We start from the raw sequence: 22,744 nt of genomic DNA on the forward strand, positions 1-22,744 counted from the left end.
CGGTCCACGCTCCGTCTCAGGGCCCACCGCCTCCTCCTCCAGCTGCTGCGGCCTGTCAGTACTCCATTCACAAAAACTTTTTTGACTGAAAGACCCCCCTCAGGGCCCTCTGCCTCTACTCTGAAGCCTGTGTATGGCTTGTAACGGAGCGGTGACACCTGGTGGCTAATTGTTGGACCAGAGGAACCCCCTTGGGGTCCTCTCTGCCTCTACTCGTAGGCCTGTATAAACTCTGCCATGTTCCTTTGACCACCCCATCAAATGGCCTTGCCAGCAACATAAAAAAGCCTTTCTTATTCTTTTTTTACTTGTACAGTGTTGTGGAGAGCTGGGGGAGTCTTGACATATCTTTTAAAATGTATTTATAGGCTGTAGAAGCTCTACACAGTCCTAAAAAACCCCAAATTTTCCCCTATTGACTTTATTGGAGTTCGAATTCGACTTTCGTTCACCTAAATAATTTTGGTCTATTCGACCGAATAGCTGTCGAATTGAATAGTGAGCTATTCGACCAACACTATTAGTTAGGCTATAAACCTACCCTTATCTACCATCATTCGCTGTGGATAATATTCAGAGGAAGTTTATCCCAAAGTAGGCTCCTGACACTTCAATTTCTGCATTTGTCAAGGAAAAGGATGGCCTCTGTCTGATGTCCTACCTTTTATCATCAAAGAAGAACATGTCCTGACACCTGCTGTAATAGGATGTTTTTTTAGAAAACTCTTAAAATATACTGTAATACTAAAATATGATTTTTTTGCGTGACCTTGACTTATTTTCTGTCTGCTACTGCCTATCCTGATCTTGTTTTTTCTTCCTAACTTTGCTGGGGTCTCCATGCTTCAACCTTGGGTTCTCCTCAATCAATACTCGTGGTTGCCTACCTTATACTTGGCATGTTCTTTTTCTGTTGTTTGCCACCTGCCCTGATCTTTATTTCTACTACTTGCAGCCATCTGCCTGCTTGATTTGGACTTGTTTATGGCTTAGGCTGGATCTACATAGACTGTTTTCCCAGAGTTTAACCTTAGGCTTTAAAAGCCCATGTTCAAAATTCCCATGCATTCCAATAGCCTAATCTACACCAGGACATTTCCATGAGGCACGTTTTTAGAAAATATAGATAATTCTCCTTGCAACAGTTTAAAAATTAAAACACATGTAAACGCATCCATTGATTTCAATAGGGGAGCTTTGGATTTTCATATTCTTTCTTGAAGTCACCTGCCTTGAACTGGGTTTGATTTTCCTTATTTACATAGTCTTCCACTTACCCTGACCGTGGCTTTTTTTTTTACTCTTTGCTGGCAATACTGCCTGCATAGATTTTGGATTGTATCCTGCCATTTTTTGCTGCTCTGACTTGTGTTCTGCTGCTTCCCTATCTTTGGCCGAAACCCTTTAGAACTTTTGACACTTCAGATAATGAACATATATGATACATTTTCAGAATTACAGTTTAAAGTTTCATTATAATGATAATCTTTGGATACTCTGACAAGACACAGAGATAGAAGATGATCAAAAAAACAACACTCAGTTATGTCCACATATCAGGCTCATTTATTTTGGCAATACAGACTCCATTGCACTTCAGTCCAGTCTGGCTACGGGTAAATTAAGATATATCAGGGTTTATAGATAACTAGCACAAAAGAAAATGCAGGTGTTTTTCTGTAACAACCAGACTTCAGCTGTCAGTTCTTAAATGCAGATTAGGAAATTAAAGCCCGTCTTTGGTTGCCACAAGTGTCAGCCATATTCTTTTTCTTTTGATGCTAGTGTATTTTTAAAAAGCCCCACTATCTACAAAGTGACAGTAGTACAATATTATCAATTACACAGACTCTGCCCTCCCACCCACCACATTTCCAGGTCATAACAGCGTTTATTCATGGACCTTATAATTTCAATGACCTTACAACATTCATGTGTAACACAATAACAAACAAAATCCAGTGTGGGAGAAAACAAATCAATCATAAAAAATAATATTAACAATATTGAGAAGGCAATAGTAGCATAACCAGAAAGAGTTAAGGCATGTCTCCCCTTGGGTGGCTGCCAAACTCTTGCAGGCGATCATATTGTACTTGGTATAAAAAAGAATTGCAGTTATTTAGCAGTGAATCGGAAGGCAATGGGGCATTGATAACCTTATTACTTACTAATTCACAAAAATCTGACACCTGGTTTACACACCAGAGTGTCATGTACCTACACCTACTTGCCTTTAATTGTAAACGTAATAATATTCTCCACAGTGAAAAGCAGAACCTTGCACACATCATATTAGTACATATTAAAACATCTGTAATCTTCGCCAAGCAGGATTTATTTTTGAAAACTATTATATAAACTTTGGTGGATGTGTAGACATGTGTAGACTTCCTAAAGTTGTTTTATTTTAAGGTCAGGACCCTACAAATCAGACATTGTATATACCTTTATGATGTCTATGGAGCAGCACATACTTCACACATCCAAATGTGGGGAACAAATAAAAAAAAATACTTATCACTTCTGCTCAACCGTAACCTTTTCTGCTAGTTTCAATGGTCAGGATTCAATAAAAAAAACAAAACAAAAACAAAACAAATATGTATAGACTTAATTTGTATAAAGTAAAGTCTTCAAAGAAAACTTCAATTCAAAATGACTAGTTCTAATACTGTTTTACAACTTAATTTACACTATTGTAATTATTGAATACATACTGTATATACAAGGAAGTGCTTCCTGGCTAGTAATGCAACAAGGTGTATGTTCTGCTGTCCAAATAATCTAACAGATTAGACCATTGGAAAACAATACACATTAAGTCAGGCATTTGATTTTTCCCCTTGCAGTCATTCAGCAGAGATGTCAGTTGCTTTAGTCATACATATAGATGGCTCAACAAATAAGAAGCAATACTTTTTTATTGCACAGAAAAAGTATTCTCTATATTTCTCACTGTACCTTTTTCTTTGATAACACAAAATAAACACTAATTGAATATGCACTGTTTTCTCTTGTATGATAGGAGGGGCCTGGAGCCTGAAAATTAAGGAGGATAAACAGAGGGCCAGCATGACTGGTAGGGGAAAGGCTGAACAAGGCAGTATAGGGTTAATTGTTTAGGTAGAGTTAGGTTAGGAAGGGGTGAAGTCAGAGATAGGATGATAAGTTAAACAGTGGGTGCAGAAAGAAGTAATATAAGTAGTTGGGGGGTGAAGATATGAGGCAGAGTTCACCCAGCAATTAAGAAGATTCCAGGCCCCCTCCCCTAAATAAGTTGTTTTAATGCTTAGGTAGGAAATGGTTCTGTTGAGAGTAAGAAGACGGGCAGTTTGAGGATCTCAGGGGCAGTGTAGAGGTGATGGAGTGCTGTGGAGAGCCATCTTTGGTATGGGTTGTCCAAAATGGTTTTTTCGACAGCAAGTGGGTGTTCATTTATTAAGGGATTGTAGGCGTAGTTGTTATTGTTCACGAGGCAGTGGGATGGCACCTGGGAGCAGGAAATATCATCGAAAATGCAGGTCCCTGGTTTATTAGTGGTGAAGGTTTTAATGTCTTCAAGGACCTGCAACCTAAGGAGACTTAGGTTGTTAGAGTGTTGTTATAATGCTATAAAAAAAAAAGTTGCATTAGTGTAATGGTATATGGTTTTAAAGTGATGTTATTATGTGAGAATTTTTTAAAACATGGTGTAATAAACCTCCGATGAAAGCCATTTGCACCATACCTGCAGGTGTCATTATTGTGTTAAAGGGGTTTTGTTGGGGGCTGGTGAAAACTCTGATCATCCACCGTCAGGATCTTAGCCTAGCTTGAGAATGCCTTTATCAGACTCATAGGGCCTGATTTAATAAAGCTCCCCAAGTCTGGAGAAGATACATTTTCATCAGTGAACCTGGGTTCATGAATTTTTTCAGTCATTTGCTATCTGTTAGCAAATGTCTTCAATCCTGGACCAGCTCCATCCCAGGTTTGCTGAATCACCCAGCTTCACCAATGAAAGTATTTCCTCAAGCCTTGGAAAGCTTTAATAAATCAGGCCCATAGTCTGTATTTTGGTTCTGTTGCAAAAAGAAATGGATCTTCTTTAATGTGGTCTTACCCTACACAGCTTTGCACAATGCACACATTACTTTTGTCTCTTTGGCCTATGAATGTATCCTACTAGAAACAGAATTATGAGGTGCAATCCCAACTGTATTCAGCAGTCATGAGGGAGATAATAACAATTGCCTTTCAGTCGTTACATGTATTACCTCAACAGTAAAGGGATAGATTTTTGGAGTGCCATTGATAAAGCAACATCGGATTCCTTTTGACATGAACAGAAAGTTACTAAAAAAGGTAGCAGTCATGATGGTTTAGCATTTTATCTTTCTGCAGGAAAAGTTATGTAACTGTCCTTGCTTCAGTAAAAAAAAAAAATCTGCAAATTGATGGTTTTCATGAGCCCTAGGCCTAAGTTAGCTATCCATCCCTTCCACAGTAACCAAAGCTATATTGTGTCAACTAAAGTTAGCCAAAGAAATGTTTTTTTCAAATTTTAATTCAGATTTATATATGGATATAAATATCAGCCACTGAAAATCAATTGCATGTACTACCACACACAATTTAACCAGTGATACTTGCACAATTACTCCTCCTTTCATTTGTAAAATTGTCCATTTATTGCCCGAGAACCATAAGCCGGGGAATTTAGATTGGTCATCATTGAAACTGCCTTCATGCAAAAGACTAAAATACCTGACAGGGCAGCTGCAGAAAAAATTCTTCGAATAGTATGGTTGATTAAACATAAGGGGCATGTTGATACTAGGCCGCTCCTATTCCTGAACCTAATCCAGCTTTTCTCAACCTTTCTAGCCTGGGGGAAACCTTAAAATAAATTTTAGGTCTCAGGAAATCCCTGGCAATAACTTGTTATGCCAGATTTTATTGAACACCAGTCCCATGGTTAATGGAACGAATGTCTCTTGCATTGTTGACCAGAGGAAAGAATGTCACCCTTACAGGTACCCAAATCGATCACTGGTTTTAGTGGTAACTGATCTGAGAGTCAGAAATTGCTCATTGCTCAAGGTACCCCTTCGTTCATTGCTCAAGGACCCTTGGTTGGGAAACATATTGATAGATATGTATAGATATTTATAAGAATATATATATATATATAAATATATATATATATATATATATATATATATATATATATATGAAAATCTGCTCTAATGAGTTGCCACAGAGGGGCTACTATGACCTGTCTTTGGATCTAGCATTTTCCGTATCAATACCCTAGAACACTCATTCAGCCAGTGGAGTAGAATCTCCTCGTCTGCATCCTGTTTGTTCAAAAATGAAATAAAAATATTGAAGAAACTAAATTAGCATGATTGTAAGGGGGATAATTTAACAAAAGCCTAAATATTTTTCCCATTAACTGTTTACTTATTTTAAATGTAAACTTAGCATGGTAAGATTTTTATAGTGCTATATGCCTTGCCCAATGCCATCCAAATTATTTAGATCAAATATAAACTTTAGACTGGCTATATAGTTGCCCATTGCCAAAAATTAGACATGTAACATCCAGCATTGTCAGCAGAAGTGTCAGGCAATCAGCATTTGCATATTGGTGTGGGAAATCTGACTGAATTCATTAGAAGCACTGATACATTGAGTGTGGCTAGCCTTGCATATCTCAGCACCACAAATTTGTCCCAATTACTTGGGTAAGTGCCAAAGTCTTTAACGTCCACAACTTGGATTATACTCATAAAACAGAAAGGAAAGAAAAAATGCAGGATTTTTTGTCAGCACAGAAAAGATAATATATAAAATCAATTACAAGTTTTTTTGTATACAAAACACATAAAAAATTGTTTATGCAGATAAAAACAACGTTTATAAGGTAGCAAAAGTAATAATTTTTCACCACTGTACTAGGGACTAACAAGTCACAAACTTGCATATAAGTAAAAGGTCAGTAAAAGACTTCTTTGTCCCCTGGGCTTCCTCAGGGGACAAAGGAGACCCTAAAATTTAGTACAATGTTACAGTCATGCCACGATGAATATGCCACGTATAAAATCGCTGGAGTGCTTTGGGTCTCCCACTTGATGTATATAAATCTAAAGTGACTCACTGATTCCCATAAATTGATATGACAGATAAACTACTTGTAGATATGAGTAAATGGCTCACTAAATAAAGTTTATATTTTCTTGAACTGAACACAGTGGCTTGTACATAACTTGTAAAGCCATGTAATTAGTATTCAGATGATACTTCCAGGAAGTATCCATCTTTATCAATCATTGACACACCTCTATGACTGAATTGGCATACCTAACATTGTACTATATTTTAGGGTCTCCTTTGTCCCCTGAGGGAGCCCATCTGGGCGAAACGCGTCGGGCTGAGACTCCGCTTTCTGACCTTTTCCTTATACACAAGTTTGTGACTTGTTAGTCAGTAGTACAGTGTGGATAAATTACTCCTTTTGCTACCTTATAAATGTTTTTTCTGCATAAACAATTTTATAAGTTTTTTGTATACGAATAAAAATTGTAATTGATTTTAAATTGTATTATCTGTTCTGTGCTGACAAAAAAAGCCTGCTATTTCTATTTCCTGTCTGTTCTATAATTTCTATAGAAACTTTTATGACATTGAGTGGTGCAAAGTGGTAAAGTGATATTTTCTGACAATTTTTTCATCAGGAAAATATCTGAAAAAATTTTATGCCGTATCCAGCATCAATTCTATACTGTATGCCTAGCATTAGTGTGAGACAATTTCTGATAAATTGTGATCTGGTTTGGACTTTCGAGAAAAGGGACAATGGATGTACAAGAAGTTCCCTGGTTACATACAAGATAGGGACTGTAGGTTTGTTCTTGAGTTGAATTTGTATGTAAGTCGGAACAGGTACATTATTTTAATAAATGCAATTAGAACAGACGTTTGTATCAACATTATATTAGGTAACATGGTGTCAGTTTCTGTATAAAATCCTCACTGTGAGTTAATCACAAACAAAGCAAGGAAAAAAAAACATTATGTAGCCTAGACATTCATTGACCTCTGGAGCAAGCTGTGCTTTGATATGCAAAAAGAAACAACTGCAGAGTTTGTCTTGGTCAATAAAGAGTTACAAGAGCTTGCAGAAGAGATCACCCACAACCTCAGCTGTGTTTAACAAAAGATTTCTTCTGCAAGTCATGCTAACCACAGCCTACAAGTAAGCAGGGAAGCCACATTCGTATGTAGGAATCGTCTGTATGTCCAATGTCCTTAACTCGGGGACTACCTGTATTCAAACTTCTTATTCAAACAAATAGTAGTCTACAATCCCTTCTTGTGTAATCAATGGAAAGTATTCATAATGTGAATGATAAGAATATATTTTCCAATAATTCTAACATGTAGTCTAAGAATGGCCAGTCTTGAATGTACACGTTTATAGGTAAAAGCACACAAAAAGGATCCACATTACTTGATGTTATTAGAAAGATACACGTATGCCACCATATTGCTGTAATTTTTGGAGTGGACTGTCTTGCAAAAACAATGTGCTGAATAAAGTAGTATCCATTGTGGCAATATGGATAAAACTGCACACACTCCTGACTATTCAGACTGAACCCGTAAAAGATTTTACCAAGTATGCCCACCCTTTGGTCCTTAGTATTGAAAGACACCTATAACACACTCGAAACAACACTCGATCACATACTCAAGCAACCCGTAAATTATTGTCTTTTGTTATTAAAAACAAAGTTTCAAATGGGTCTCAATCTGTTGTGGGTACTATTATTATTGGTTCTAGTTTGCTTGTTATATTTCTCCAATTGGAGGAAAGGCACACATGTGCCTAGATTGCTGAAAAATGATAAACTGACACTTGGAATCACAGGACACACAAACACTTTCCTTGGATACAACTAATATGATACATTAACCCCAAGGGTTCCAAAAAACAGTACAATGATCATAGAAGACCAAGAATAAAAAAAAACACATTGACACTAAGGTTTAGCAAACAAAGAGATAGAAATTGACACTTGGAATTTCACAACAATGGCACCCTGAATTCAGGAAAATAATATACTTAAACTAGAGGCCACAGACAAAGACACACTGGCCCCTGAGCATCTAGAAACATACTACATTGACATATGGGGAACTTGGGGATTCCAAAACAATAGCACACCAATGTTCCAGGTTCTAGGACACTGGCACGCTGACACTTGGGCTGCCAAGACAATATTACATCCATACAAAGGTTCAGAACAATGCCATTCTGACACATTGGATCCAGCAACCTTACACTGATAATTGGAGTCCCAGGATAAAGAGGAATTGACACTTGGAACCCAAGAACAATGGCTCACTGACACTTAGGTCCTTGTACAATGAGACACTGGCACTCTGTTCTCCTGTACAGTGTTCTCCCAAGCCCCTTTTAGCTGGGCGCACCACACAGCACTTTTTAGTGACCACCTGGTTGTTTTTGGGTGCTTATGATGAGTTAGGTCACAATAGAGAGGCTGTCATCTGCCTACAATTCCCACCTAGCTTAAAAAATGTCTAGGTTGAACGCTGTTGTACAAAAGTGCGCTGACACCTGGAGTCCCTGTACTGATACACACTGATAGTTGGGTCTCAGATTAGTTAAGTCTTGACATTTAGGGTCCTGGTACAATGGCCCACAGACAATCAGGGTCCTAGAAATATCACACACAGACACTTAGGTCCCAGAACAATGATACATTGAAAATGGGATGAGTACCATGACACCTCAGTCATAATTCAATGCATTTAATCACACTGTCTAAGACAGACACCTGTGTAATGTTCTGCATTAGACTGGAAAATTGTAACTTTACAATTAGTTAATACAAAATAGAGTGAAAGAATAAATCTAACAAGTATGTTTTCTGTACAGTAAGAGTGCATTAAGAGTTGTCAGAAATGTATAAAAATGACTCATTAAAAGAAAAAGTATTTTTCTTATCTCTCCTATAAAACAAAGACATCCTAGCAAAGTAAAAGGCAAATGAAAATAGAATAACATTTTTTCATCATTTATGGTATTATGATGAATTATGATTATGGTATTAACATGGCAACGCCACAATTTTTTTGCCAAATGATGGCAGCCAATCACATGTCAGCTTTGTGAAGTCTGTTTTTTGTTAGATATTAAAAGCTGATATACGAGCAGCCAGTGTGGAATTCCACACATGTGTGTCTTTTTACCAGGTTATTAAATAAAAAATATAGTTGATTTACCATAGTATTTATAACCACTTTTGTACAACTGCAGCAATACAGTCTTTAGGGCTTCCAGATATTTATGAGTGTTTAAATCAAATTAAAACAACAGCAGAAAAATTGTATGATAGTTTGTAGTGAACACAAATCTAGATCCATTTATGTTATATAAGTATTTCATTGCATTTTATGTGCCTTTCCTACTGTTTGCTCATTCAAAGTCTTTATTATCTAGGGTAATGTTTAAGGCCCAACAAATAAAAAAGTTACTTATGTTTTATACAAAGGATTACATTTGTCATTCATAGTGTTATCCCTGTTCAGAATCTCAGGGGTAGGCCACTAGGCCACAGCCCTGAGCTTCATACTGTGGCAAAAGTATCAGAAATCAAAAGGGAGTGATCAAAATTCAAAATATGGAAGGAAATGAAGAGTATGGGGTAAATGATGACTGGAAGTGTATGAAATGATTGCTGTTACACCTTCACAGTAATAGGCAAATCTTTTGAGAATTTAAAGTTACCTTATAGTCACTTAAGACACCTATAAAAAGAAAATAAAAAATGACTTTAAGAAGCACATACCAGATCCCTTGGTTTCTGTACAAAATAGGGCAAAATAAATAGACCACAATTTCCTCTGGATCTGTGTAATGGCAATATGCTCACTTGAAATTTGGACACACATACACCCCCCACCCCATATGCTTTTATAAACATACACATAATGTAGTGGTACTCTTTAGTGGAACATCGTTCTACTTCTCACATCCTAATTCCAGTCCTCAATCCCAGCTGGGGTGCTCTCTTTTGAAGGAGGTACCGCCTTGCTTCATCACCCTAAAATCAGTTGCATCAACTGCTGGGGAAGCCACAAACAGGCAAAGGTTTGCGATGAAGTCTACCAGTACCACAGGAGAACATCGTCTCTTGGTCCTTCTATATCTACATCTAGAAAACTAAGGCTTTGTCCAGTATAGCTCCAGATGAGTTGGGTACAATGAGAACCTGAATCTTTTAGGCAGACTGTCCAGTGGTGGTTTACACAATGGCATCCAGTTGCTCTATCAGAAATTGGTGGATTACTTCAAACGTAGGCCGGTCCTTTATGTCCCTACTCCAACATTTCATCATCAGGTCAAAGATGGGGGTTGGACACAGAGGAGTCTGGGAGAGATAGATCTAATGCACAAATCAATAAAAATATATATATAAATACAATGGGCTGGATACAATATGAGAACCATACCATACTCAAGCAATTATTTACCCTTAACAATCATAAGGTAAAATGTAAAAAAATTAAAGTTCTTTCTATGTGGTCATATATTTTTTTTTATATATGCAATATCAAAATTTCATTATTTTATTTCCATTCATAATCTGATATTAACAATTTTCTTGGATTTTACAGTTATGCCTGCATGTTTTTAACACTATACATATACTAACAATATAACTGCGATAATACGCTAACTAGGTTATTTTCCTTCTCTCCTAAATTGGTGAGGTAAGGATAGAAGTTTGTAAGCCCCTTTTAGGAGACTGAGGAAAATGGTTCCATGTATTCTACAGTAAAAAATTCCCTTAAAAACTGAAAAAAGATATTCCTTTAAGTTTTTTCTGCTCATTAATGCACATGTTTGCTTATCTTCTATCCTATCCAAATGATGTTGGTGTGATGATGATGGTCTATGATCTTGTTTTGTTACTTTTTATTTTTTGGCACTTTAAATTATCATTTCATTTAGGATTAATAAACAGCTTATGTTTGGAACTTAACACTTATTTTCAAGACACATAGGATCTAAGAATTTATTTCAATGATGACCGATGCGATTAAAAGACCTACCTCTACATTGGGAAAAAAGCCCCCCTAGGAGCTTTCACCTGGAATCGATTTCATAAAAAGCTCCATGTGTCACTCTCAAGATATGGCTAAAAATACCTGATCTCCTGATCATAAATGTTATTAATGGACACCATATACATTACCTGTCTTCCTTGGTCCCTGAAAAACTCTCCTGTGTTCTCAATCACTTGCTCATCAGACAAAACGCTGTATGGTTGCTCTTTACACAGGGTAAACATCTCCCACAAAGTGACCCCAAATGCCCAAACGTCACTGGAAGTTGTAAACTTTCCCTAAAAATTTAGGAACAAACAGGTTGAAGTCAAAGTCAAAAGCCATCAAAGAGAAATGATATACTGGGACATGGTAAAACCTTTAAAGTGGGACTTACTAGGAGAATACTTTCCCAGGCCATCCATCGAATTGGAAGCACTGCTCGGCCCTGAATTCGATAATAATCTCCACTGTATAGGTTCCGACTCATTCCGAAGTCTGCTATCTTGAGTGTGTGGTTGTTTCCCACCAGGCAGTTCCGTGTGGCCAGGTCTCTGTGCACAAAGTTCAGTGAGGCCAGATACTTCATTCCAGAAGCAATCTGTGTGGCCATGTATAAAAGGTTGTGGAAGCTGCAAGATAATGACAGGGAGGCACCAATAACACTATGTTCAGGGACATGTAAAAGATGCACAGTGTTTCCATTTCTATTCATTTTATGGAGCTGGAGTCAAGTTAGCCTATAATGGCCAACAATCTCTTTCAAACATCCCAATAATAAATATATATTTATGGGCAAAATGTTTGCTATTTTTTCATAAAGCAAAAAAATGATTAAAACACGTATCTCACTTAGACTGGGTTCAGAATATTAGTTTTTGCAAGTGGTTAAGATTGGACTATTCATTATCAAATGATCAAGTTTTTTGCTTGTTTTTTTACAGTAATATGCAATCTTAACTTGTCCTTACTGTTCAAAGGCTTAAAAAAAAGATTCCATAACTGCAAACCATTTGTTTTTTTTACAAATACTTTATGCAGCTACACCAATGTTATATTTATTTGTTAATGTATACTCTATACATTACCAATAAACCTGCATATATACACACACACAACACAGAAAAATAAATGAGGTTTAAATTTAAGATGAATTTCAACAGAGAACAAATTGAGTCTCCTCCCTTGCCAGGCAAGGTTGTGCTGTAATCAGATGGCTAGATAGACAGAACTCCAAATCTATTGGCTAGCAAAAATGCTAATATCGAGCTAGTCAAATTCAAGCCAGCAGGAAGTTCAAAGCCTTCATGAATTCATATCATGCCATCCTGTGTGCACAAAAACTGACTTATACATAGCATTTAGCTACTTGAGCAAAGTCTCTCTGCCTGAGTGTTTTAGATAAAACAACCATCACACTCATGAAAAAATAAATTAACCAACCTTATTTACAGAAGTCAGTTCTGATGTAAGATAGACATATATAAAAAAGGACTCCATGTAATTTCCTTAAACCAATGGGAATTTACCCTGTTAGGTAGCTAAATTTAAAAAAATACCAATTTGTAAAAACTTAAAAATATTCTGCTCGTTAAAGAGGTAAAAGGACGACTGATGAAAAAGGAAGGAAAGGTCACCTACCTGACAGATGGTATGTTGTTAGCTGTTGTAAACTGGCTGCGGATCTCTCGTTGAGAGAGAAATTGGTTGAGATCTCCATTCTCCATATATTCAGTTATCATACACAAGGGGTCATCCCGGACACAAACTCCCAACAAGCGGATAATGTTTGGATGCTTCAACCTAGAAATGATCTTAATTTCTTTCAGAAAATCGTTTCTGAAAATTTAGAAAACAGAGTTGGTAATGAAATATAAAAATCTCACATAGCCTTTATTTGTTTAAAAAGCTCCTACTGAAGATACCAAAGCATTTATTACTCCTAAGGAACCCTTCAAATTACTTCCTAATCTCAAGGAACCCTTGCTAAAACTTTCATTGGGTGTGAGAGGGAAAAACAGCCCTTTCAATAGTGCTCAGCTGGAACAATGTTCCTCTGATGGTGGTATGAATGCCATGCTAAAGATGGATAAAATGATTCTTGGTGTCATACTGCTGGATTTGAAAAGCGGCATGGATTGAAGACTTATGCAGGCACCAGCACATTGGAAGGCCTGGGGGAACCCCAAAGTTACATGGGTAAAAGTGGCCATACAGCAGCAACTATAAACCTGTATGGAGTGTTTTGCTTGTCAGTATGTTTAGGTTAAGTGTATTCTAAGGTTGATTGAACCCCATCTGTATCTGTATCTGGCTGTGCTCGGTGCAGCCCAAACAGAAGCCAGACTATCAGTTCGAAGGCAACATTTAATGATCACCAATTCCTACAATAATCATGCATAACTGTGGTGTAAAGCAGTTCAGAAAGAAATTATTTTCCTTTGTAATGCTACATTTTTCCATCTAAGCTTTACTGGATCCCACAAGCAACATGTGTGCTGAAGCAAGTATGTAACCAAGCATTATTTTAATGAAGCAAGCAATGACTTAGTGTCCCCAGATTGTACTAAAACCCTATAAAGTACCACAAAAACAAAGTTACTGGCTCCAAGGGTCAAACTGTTTTAACTTTAATATGATAACTGCTAAATTAGCTTTTCACAGCTTTTAGGTGAGATAGGAGCTTTCTGTAATGGAATAATGTGCTCAGCCTGATAAATACAGAGGATGATACCTGGAACCAGGGACACTTGGCCAGCTTCGGTGTCCTGCAAACCTCAGGCCGGGCAATTTCTAGCTGATTGATCATAATCTGGAGACAGTAAAGTTAATGTTACATGAATTCAACAGCCAGACACTTTCAACTTTCATACCTAGCGGTTTTGGTAACATTGGCTCTCAACATCTTGATGGCCACCAGAACCGACTGATTGCTGCAATCACTTGAGGACATTTCCACAAAATCTTGCAACTCCTCCACTTCACACAGGTGGACCTGTGATTGGAAGGTTTAAAACATAGGCACGCATCACTAAAAAAGTTATATGACAGAGCAAATCATAGTATTATCTATGTCAATGAATCAGAATGTAAATCTCTGGATTTTCTTAACTAATTTATAGTGACACCAGCAAGCCAAAATGAGGCAATGTAGCCAACTGAATTTGAAGCAAACCTATCAAAAAACAACTTTAAAAATATGCTACCATTGCTGACCCCCTTTACTTTCTAAGTTACCGACCTGATGGCTTTGAGGAATTTAGAGGCTGCATACGTGTTTCAGGGCCAGTAAATGTCAGGCTAAAACTTTATTTTGTTGTTTGGTACTGAATGAGGAATGGTTAAAACCCCCCATCTGGTTTTTATTGATTTCTGTGCCCCTCTGGGGAGATATAAATTTACAATGGATCCTGGAGAATTGTTGAGTTGCTACCAAAATTGGTGACCTGTTCTGGTGACAACTTTCTAAGAAGGGCTATTCCATCACTTTAGAGAGATCCCCTTTTACTTCTTGCTGTGTCTTTGTGAGAGATGTGAAGACAAATCTCACTGACAAAACAAGGCCAAAAATAATTAAAGGAATCTTAGCTATTCCGTACTCTATCCAAAACTGAAAAAAGTATTGTCTATACATAAACTGTAAGACCCTTTCCCAATCGACTACTCCTTTTTCAGTCCATCACTTCTGTTAAAAAAAAAAAACTCTTTAAAAACCTTTAATGCAGGTGTCCACAGGTAACATTACAGAACTCCCACCTTTCTTTCCTTTGGAGACACATTTCTATAATTGTAAAATATAAAAAGCCTCTGATTTCTATGTTAATAGTTCTTGACAATTACCATTATTTTTATCTATAGGGAGGACACAGCAGGGTACCTTGCACCCTCTATTTTCCTCTGTGTGTACAGTGCTGGTTAGTTTACCTGTCACTGGATACGATCACAATCTTTTTCAGTTATTATTATGGAGTGAAGTGTAAATTAAGTTTAAGTAGGTGCTGTTGGAGAGTGAAACCAGTGGATCATCATAATAGCTAGGAAACAACATTTTAAGAAGAAGAGATCAGCAATGGCAGCTATGGCTACTTTTTTTTTTGCAGAATTTCTGGAAACTGTATGTAGCACCAATGCAAGAGGTAGTAATGGTAATTAAAAATTGTAATAAAAATAAAAACTTTTTCTTATAATCTTACATTTTTTATGTAGGGTCCCCTTTGAAGTGTGTCTGAGCTCAATTTATTGCTCAAAGCAACATTTGTAAAGGACAAGCAGAACTTTTCTCTTTAACATACCTCTCCAAACTGCCCTTCACCAAGTTTCTCTTTCATTCTCAATTGGTTGCGTGGGAATTCCCCTACACTGATGTCTTTTTTAGTGAGGGAGTCCACGGTGACGGCAGGTACAGCGTACATGTTGTTCCCAGTCACCCCCTGAAGATTGACAATATCTGTTTCAGCATAGTGGGGGACGCTGTTCTGAAATCCCCGGTGTGGGGTGGACTTGGTGAGATCTGGTTCTGTGTAGTCTCCACTGCAGGCTGCGAACACATTTAAGATGGTCAGTTAAATATACATTACTACTTTTGTGACTACAGGGAGAAAAATTTAAGTCAGAAAGTTTTAGGTGTTCATAGTAACAGGCTGATGTCACCTGGGCAAAAAATGTCAGTGAAAAAGCTATTGGGCTGAGGCAGAAAAAAGTTTATGAAAATGCAGATTTTAGGTAATATTGCTTTGTGAAGTGGTCACTACCGTGATCACTAGCTGTGTGGTTCCCAGCATTTTTATTGTTCCCCTGAGGTTATCATGATTTCACACACTAGCAGGTGAAGTTTCTGAAAGGCTGTAAAAAAATCTCTTGGCATGAATACCAACCACGGCTCTCACCTGAATCCTCAGCGCTCTGTGAAAGTTCAGGAAGCTTGCGCAGTGGTTTAGTGGGTTGCTGGTAGTCCAGATCCAGAGGAAATATTCTTTCATATGTTGGATTAGACTGATGTATTTGGGTCTGGTTGTTGTTGCCAATAGTGTAGCTGTAGAAGGAAAGGCGAACAGTGGCATCTTCTTCCAGAATCCGACGTGGTGCCTAGAAGGTTAAAAGCCTATTATTTACCTTACAGTATTACTCGTCTAAAATATGTTAAAAATGTTCAGTTGACGTAAAAAGTAACTTTTCTTGGCCAAAAGGCTGTTTAAAAACCAACTGGATAAACATTATTTTATAGAAAAAACATTGTAACATCTTTATTTTTTTACCTTGTCCAGTCGCTTCTGTATGTATTGCTTCCACAGAATCAAAACTATTATAACAACAAGTAGAAGAATTATGGCCACCAAACAGCCAATCAGAATAGATGTTTTGGGCTCATCAGTTTTCACCACTGGTCGGCTGATAGTGAATGGAAAAGTTGTTTCTTGGAAACAGAAAAATGAGACAAAGTAGGGTGTTATTGAGATGTAGAAGGACATTGGCTGTGGAGATCCAATCTATTACTAGGTCTAACACAAAAACAAAATTAAAGACAGTCGATTGGTACAGCTATATAGAACAAAAGAATTTTCTTCAGCTCCAACCTTTTGGGTAGATTTTTCTCTCAGTTCTTATCAGGACAAAAAACAAAAACTAGGTAAGTACCTACATATAAAAGTGTCTAACAAAACTTCCATTTTGTTTGTTACACCTACTTCTAGTCTGTGTACTCTGTGCAATATACACAACCCTGACCTTTTGCTCTAAACTAGGCATGTCCAAAGTCTGGCCCGGGGGTCGATTGCGGCCCGTATTCAGATTTCCACCGGCCCGCAGCCTATGTCATCACAGGGAATCCCCTACGTCAATATAGTGGGCTGTGCGGGACCCGCGCAGACCACACCCACTCTGATTTCAAGAACCTGTTCTGCATGGAGCCTGCACTGACACCAGACTCCATGCACAGGAAATACATCTGGTGGGCGTATGCTGTGTGGGACACGGGCAGACCACTCCCACACTAACCCTGGTTAGTGGTCGGCCCCCACACATTTTCACCTCACCGAATCTGACCCTCCTTGCAAAAAGTTTGGTTATTCCTGTTCTAAACCCTGCTTTCTGTGTATTACACACACTTCCCACCCCTGCACTTTGAGCATTATGCAAACCCCTGACCCTTTGTACTCTTTGTGGCTCACACTTCTGGGCCCTGCACATGTGTGATACATAATCCTAACCCCCTTGTGCAAAAGAAGCATGCATATGGCATGAAAAGCTATTCAAACAAATATTGTGCTAAGATTTAATTGAGCCTGCTTGAGATGATATTTAAAAGATATATCTATATACAGATATGGACAGATTTATTGGTTCACTTCCACAAAAAAAAGAGAACCCACAAAGAACCCACAACTGTTTTAGAAACAACCTAAATATTGACATGTAATTGGCATCTATCATTGCTTATTCTTTATTGGAGTGCGGTATTTTGATAAGGCAGAAAAAAAATACATTAAGCCCAATACTGTATTTTGTTGAACAACCTTTAAAGGCAATAACTGCAAAGAAGTAATTTTGGTAGCTCTGACAACTGTTGTCTGTGGTACATCAAAATGCTTGGAGGTTATATATTTTACTTGCCTATAATATTCTTTTTGATCTCCTCAGACCATTCATTTCACTTTCTCAGGTCCATGTTCACTACAACAACTACTTTTCTCAATTTAAACAGGTTTAATGACTGATTGCAAAGAATACAACTAGACTGAAAAACATGCTCCTTTAAGCCTCTTCTACATATTTACAATTTACAAATTCTTCTACATATAAATACAATTTGACTACAACCACCAGCATGCTATATGCACTACATCAACACAAAAGTGACCCAGGTCTTTCAGAATTCTAGCAAGGCCTGACAAAATCTTTTGCACTATGAAGGTCTTCATTATATTCACCTGAATGATAAAGTTCACAGCAGAGAAACTTTTGAAGAGCATGGTTAGACATTTGATTGATAAAGGTGCTCATCACTAGCTGTTGCTTGTTGAAGGCTAGTCATCATTTTTTTTTATTTAAACACAGTACACGAGTACCGGAGGCCATAGTTTTAAAAAGTTATTTTCATGGTGATGGCTACAGTTACTCACTTAATAAATAAAGACTAGGCATAGGCAAAACTGAAAGTTTTCATTTAACTGATATTCAGAGCTTTAGTGAGTCAATAGGAAAGTCCCTGTCCCTAATGAAAACCTTAAACAGATACTGCAGTGTTTTACACTCACCCAAATTTCTCCCAGTAGCATTCAGGAATGGGGTTTCAGTGGTGGCTGCCCGGACAGTAGTAGGAGCCAGAGTGACGCTGGTGGGCATTGCAATGTCCATATCTATAGAACAGTAAGCTAATCAGCAACAAAATTACAAGATGAGTTTATGTAACTGACCGATGAAAAAAAAATAAAAATATATATGTATATATATACATATATAAATCTATATATATATATATATATATATATATATATATATATATATATATATATATATATATATATATATATTTATATATACACACACACACACACATTTTTTTATCAGCAGGCCTAATTAAATTTTTAGTGAAAAGTTTGAGTTACAAATCTATTGCAGAAATTGTAGGTGTATATTGTCAGCAATGTCTTACCTGACTGGAAGGAGATTTCACTGAACATCATCCAGGTGTCTGCAAAATAGAACCTACAGAGGATGAAGCTCCCCACTCTTTGCTGTAATGGGATTATGACAAACCGAGAACTTGGGTTCTTGTCATCCAGCACTGTAACTACCCCCACTGGCTCTGGCTCCCAGTCAGATTGTTGACGTGACTTAAAAAGGCACTCAGCCCTCTGGAAAATTTTCACACCTTTAGTAAACATGTTGTTACAGTGGACCTGGGAAAATAGGCATAATTTATATTTGTGTTAAAGGTAGCTGGCATTAAACGTAAGCAAATGAAAAAAAAAAATCCTACTAAATCTGAAACTAAACAACTGAAATTCTAATAGTAAACAGATTTATAGTTGGACACAAACCAAGACAAAGGAGCATGTCACCCTCTTCTCTTCTCCATAATATAGGGATAGATGATCTATAGTCCCCAGAGTTGTGTGGGGATAATACTTTATCTTTAAAAACTAAAAAACAAGTTTTTCTGCTTTTTACTGTCTAACTGTAAAAATGGAAGCAAAATAAACTTAAAATCTCATGTCAGTCTCTGTGTAAATGAGCAGGCACTAAGAATGAAAATTAATATTTATATTAGAAATAACTATATGCCCATAAAATAAAGGATCAGTTCACTCAAATATATTATTATAATTTTAAATGAGACAGGATGGGTTGAGTCAACAGTAAGAGTGCAGACCTAGGATCTCTCACCAACAGAACCCTAAAAAAACAGAAGCTACTGTAAGGTGTTAAAATTCTCCAGTCTTTTTTAAATTTTAAATTAATCTTTAAATAATTGCTGATATTGGTCACAGCAATTAGACAGATTTGTTTCATACTTTTTTTTTTGTATGTCTGAACAGTAAGAATAAAACAAAATTGACAACTGTGGGCAATAGATTACTAACCCAGATATATGGAATAAACAAGACCAATATTATAAATGTGAACAAGTCAAATATGTAGGCAGGTGTTTTACCTTCATAGATGAGAAGTTTCTTGACCTATCAAATTGGAACTCAATTTCCACGTATCCATTGCGTGTACTTTCATTTTTCCAACCAACATAATCGTAGCCTGGCCAAACGCGGTACTGGTGGCTCTGCGTGAAGTCGTCTAACCCTAACACACCATCTGTCAGCTGCCCTAAACCGTCAAACAGCCGCCTGGATTTTTAAACACATGAGATTTTGGTTTTCAATGAGAATATAGGTAATGCAATATAGTAGAGTAATAACTGAGTCTTCAGAAGTGTATTTTCATTGACTAAACTGACTATTGAGAGCTGATATGCAAAATTTCTGTTCTTATACATGAGCCGTAACCTTTTACAGGTTGACAATTGAAAATCCGGCCATCAATAATCCGGATCCTTACGTTTTTCTTAAGTTTCCCGGCATGAATAGCACTTGCATTCTCATGGATGAAGAAGCTGATTCCATTTGGGTGTAGTTCTGTCAATTGCCACTAGCATTTACATTATAATTACAGGCAATTCAAAAATCCGGAATTTTCGGAAATTTGGCACTCCTCAGGTCCGGAGGTTTTTGAATGGCAACCTTATCATAACTTTATAAAAGTCATTCATCATTTTCTTTGGACAACATAGACATTTTCTAAATGTTGACATTTTACCACAGAAGGAGGCATTTTTTCTTGACAGCCTTGTGTCCATTCCACATAAATTACCCTCCTTTGTAGCTTGTATAGTGAAAAAAATTAAAGAGTAACTGTAGATATGACTTTAATTCTCAATTTTGTCAATAACTTAGCATACCTCTTTTCTAGGTATCCATCGTAGGTGGAATCATTCAGATATGCAATTGGATGTCCTGGAGCAATATAGGTCTCTCCTTCTGGAATACTGTAGGACTTCAGACCATCTAGAACCACAGAAATGAATTTATATAAGTAAACAAGAATGCATGCTTTCATTAGAGGTAATCTGCATGTCACTGACTGGTCTTTATTGCACCACAGTTTATACAGATGTAACCAAGGCCATACTAGTGTGGGGCAAAGAGCACCCTCGTTAGGTTGTGGCAAACATTTTTTTAGCACGCTAGAAAATCACCCTAAGAAATTATTGTGTAAGATAACAAAAATGTCTCATTTTACCATACCAAACAGATACTAAATTAGCTGCATCAACTTGCTTCATTGATTTATTAATTTAAGGACTTTTTGAGATTTTTGGCAAATAACATTTTCCCTATGCTGTACATAACCAAAGAATATACTTTTTGGCAGACATCTAAAAAAATGTTTTACTAAAATTCCTACAGTACGCCCCTATTTGTTTATTGTAACACTGACCAGGGTTGTAGACTCAATCTGGTGATGTACACTAGGAGCTGGAGAAAATTCTTTGTAAGCACCCTAAAAACTCTTCTAACGCTGGCACATTTTCCTACATTCCTCTATAGGAAGGGGGACTGGTCAAATTTAGGTTTAGACAATAATCATTAGGAAAACACCATCACAGTTACTTTTATGGTTAGTATCTAATACAAATGAGTATGCTTACCATACCAGGCACAGCCATATAGCTCCACTCTCATACACACTGTCATGGGGACCTTAGTGACAGGGATGACTCGGATATGACTTGCAATAATTGGAGGCCTTAGGTCATTCAGGACCACTTCATATTCATCCACATTGCCTTTGATTATCTAAAACAAAAGAAATATCAGTGCTGTTAATATTACGTATCCATCTATTCCTTACTTGTTTATTGACAGTCATTTCTATTTATTTTCCCTCCACACATATAATGCCAACCTCTATCCATCAGAAATGTATTCTGTGTGAGAAAATAAACATTTCCTTTGGGAAATGCAGTAAGCAGGTTACTCACAAACAAGCAAGGTCTTCATTCAATTTACTTTGATGTGAATTATCAGAAGTTATGTCAAGGATACGTGGCAGAGCAGTCACCACAATGTTGACGACTCAGGGCCTTTCTGTGGTTATAGAAATCACACAAGATGTCGTAGTTTGGATATTAATGAAATCTGTAAATAGTGTTTGTTTTTCATTTAACCTATGTGGCTAAGAAATGGTCACTGCTGTGCATAACAGTGGAATGGGTTGTACCCTTCTAGAAGAAGGCATTGTATCTACACTGGCATCCCAGAAGTGTCATAGGTCTTGCTAAACTAATCTGTATTGTTGAGAATACAATGACCATGTATGTTGTGGTATGAAAGTCCAAATGGAAAGTAATAGACTTTATTGGCTGTGTCCCCAGGCTCTACAAGATTTTGAACTCATCTAAGATCCAACGTAGGAATAGGTTGGCTAAACTCTAGATCAGTGGACACCATTTAGAATGAATAGAGTAGACATGAACCAGAATGTACAAGCATTCTTTAACCAGATATTACCTCAATGACTTGAAATGGTTCAACAAACATGTTACATATGGGCAAATTTTTTTCTTTTGCCAGTAACACACTTCCTGTTCTACGGTGACAAGCAGAGACCACAAGATTTTTGTTTGGGCCACTTCTTATATATGAAAACACTTTCAGTGCTATAGTTGAAGCAAAACTCCAACAGGAAATTGCAAAAATTAGCCCATTAAAATATAAAAACAAGGCTTTTTTTGTTTTGTTTTTTTTGCAATATTGACTTTCAATCCAGAGCTCATATCAACATACAGTTTCAAGATACATTTCACAGCAAGAGGTTTGGAATTAACTCCCCTGGTGGTCTAATTATGTCAGTATTTTTTATGTCAAAAGCGGTACAATTTGTAATATTCCTGTATTTCTTAGGAATAACTCCCAGGTATGATAAAGTTTGAAACAAATCTTAATTTATAATATAATAAATAATTATACATAATTTTATAAATAAAATTGTAAATAAAATAAACTTTATTTAAAAATTTCAATTTGTCTAAACAAGGGTACAATATTAGAATAAACATTTGGATTTA

General features: G+C 36.9%; 1 protein-coding gene across 5 annotated transcripts in view; it reads right to left on the reverse strand.

Moving 5' to 3' along the window:
* Positions 1 to 1,543: 1,543 nt before the first annotated feature.
* Positions 1,544 to 22,744, reverse strand: part of LOC140343593 (discoidin domain-containing receptor 2-like) — a 128,753-nt gene continuing 107,552 nt past the window's right edge. For 4 of the 5 annotated variants that reach the window (XM_072430306.1, XM_072430307.1, XM_072430310.1 and 1 more), the window contains 13 exons: positions 21,326 to 21,473; positions 20,576 to 20,681; positions 19,778 to 19,964; positions 18,776 to 19,022; positions 18,378 to 18,494; positions 16,380 to 16,537; positions 16,011 to 16,209; positions 15,417 to 15,661; positions 13,998 to 14,119; positions 12,766 to 12,963; positions 11,522 to 11,756; positions 11,274 to 11,423; positions 1,544 to 10,460 (listed from right to left, as the gene is read on the reverse strand). In XM_072430306.1, coding sequence (XP_072286407.1) covers positions 10,320 to 10,460; positions 11,274 to 11,423; positions 11,522 to 11,756; positions 12,766 to 12,963; positions 13,998 to 14,119; positions 15,417 to 15,661; positions 16,011 to 16,209; positions 16,380 to 16,537; positions 18,378 to 18,494; positions 18,776 to 19,022; positions 19,778 to 19,964; positions 20,576 to 20,681; positions 21,326 to 21,473 — 2,253 coding nt within the window. In that variant the 3' untranslated portion in view covers positions 1,544 to 10,319. The remainder of the gene's footprint in view (positions 10,461 to 11,273; positions 11,424 to 11,521; positions 11,757 to 12,765; positions 12,964 to 13,997; positions 14,120 to 15,416; positions 15,662 to 16,010; positions 16,210 to 16,379; positions 16,538 to 18,377; positions 18,495 to 18,775; positions 19,023 to 19,777; positions 19,965 to 20,575; positions 20,682 to 21,325; positions 21,474 to 22,744) is intronic. The other variant, XM_072430308.1, reaches the window with a different exon arrangement.

Source organism: Pyxicephalus adspersus, chromosome Z, assembly GCF_032062135.1.
Source record: "Pyxicephalus adspersus chromosome Z, UCB_Pads_2.0, whole genome shotgun sequence".
NCBI classification, from domain to species: domain Eukaryota; kingdom Metazoa; phylum Chordata; class Amphibia; order Anura; family Pyxicephalidae; genus Pyxicephalus; species Pyxicephalus adspersus.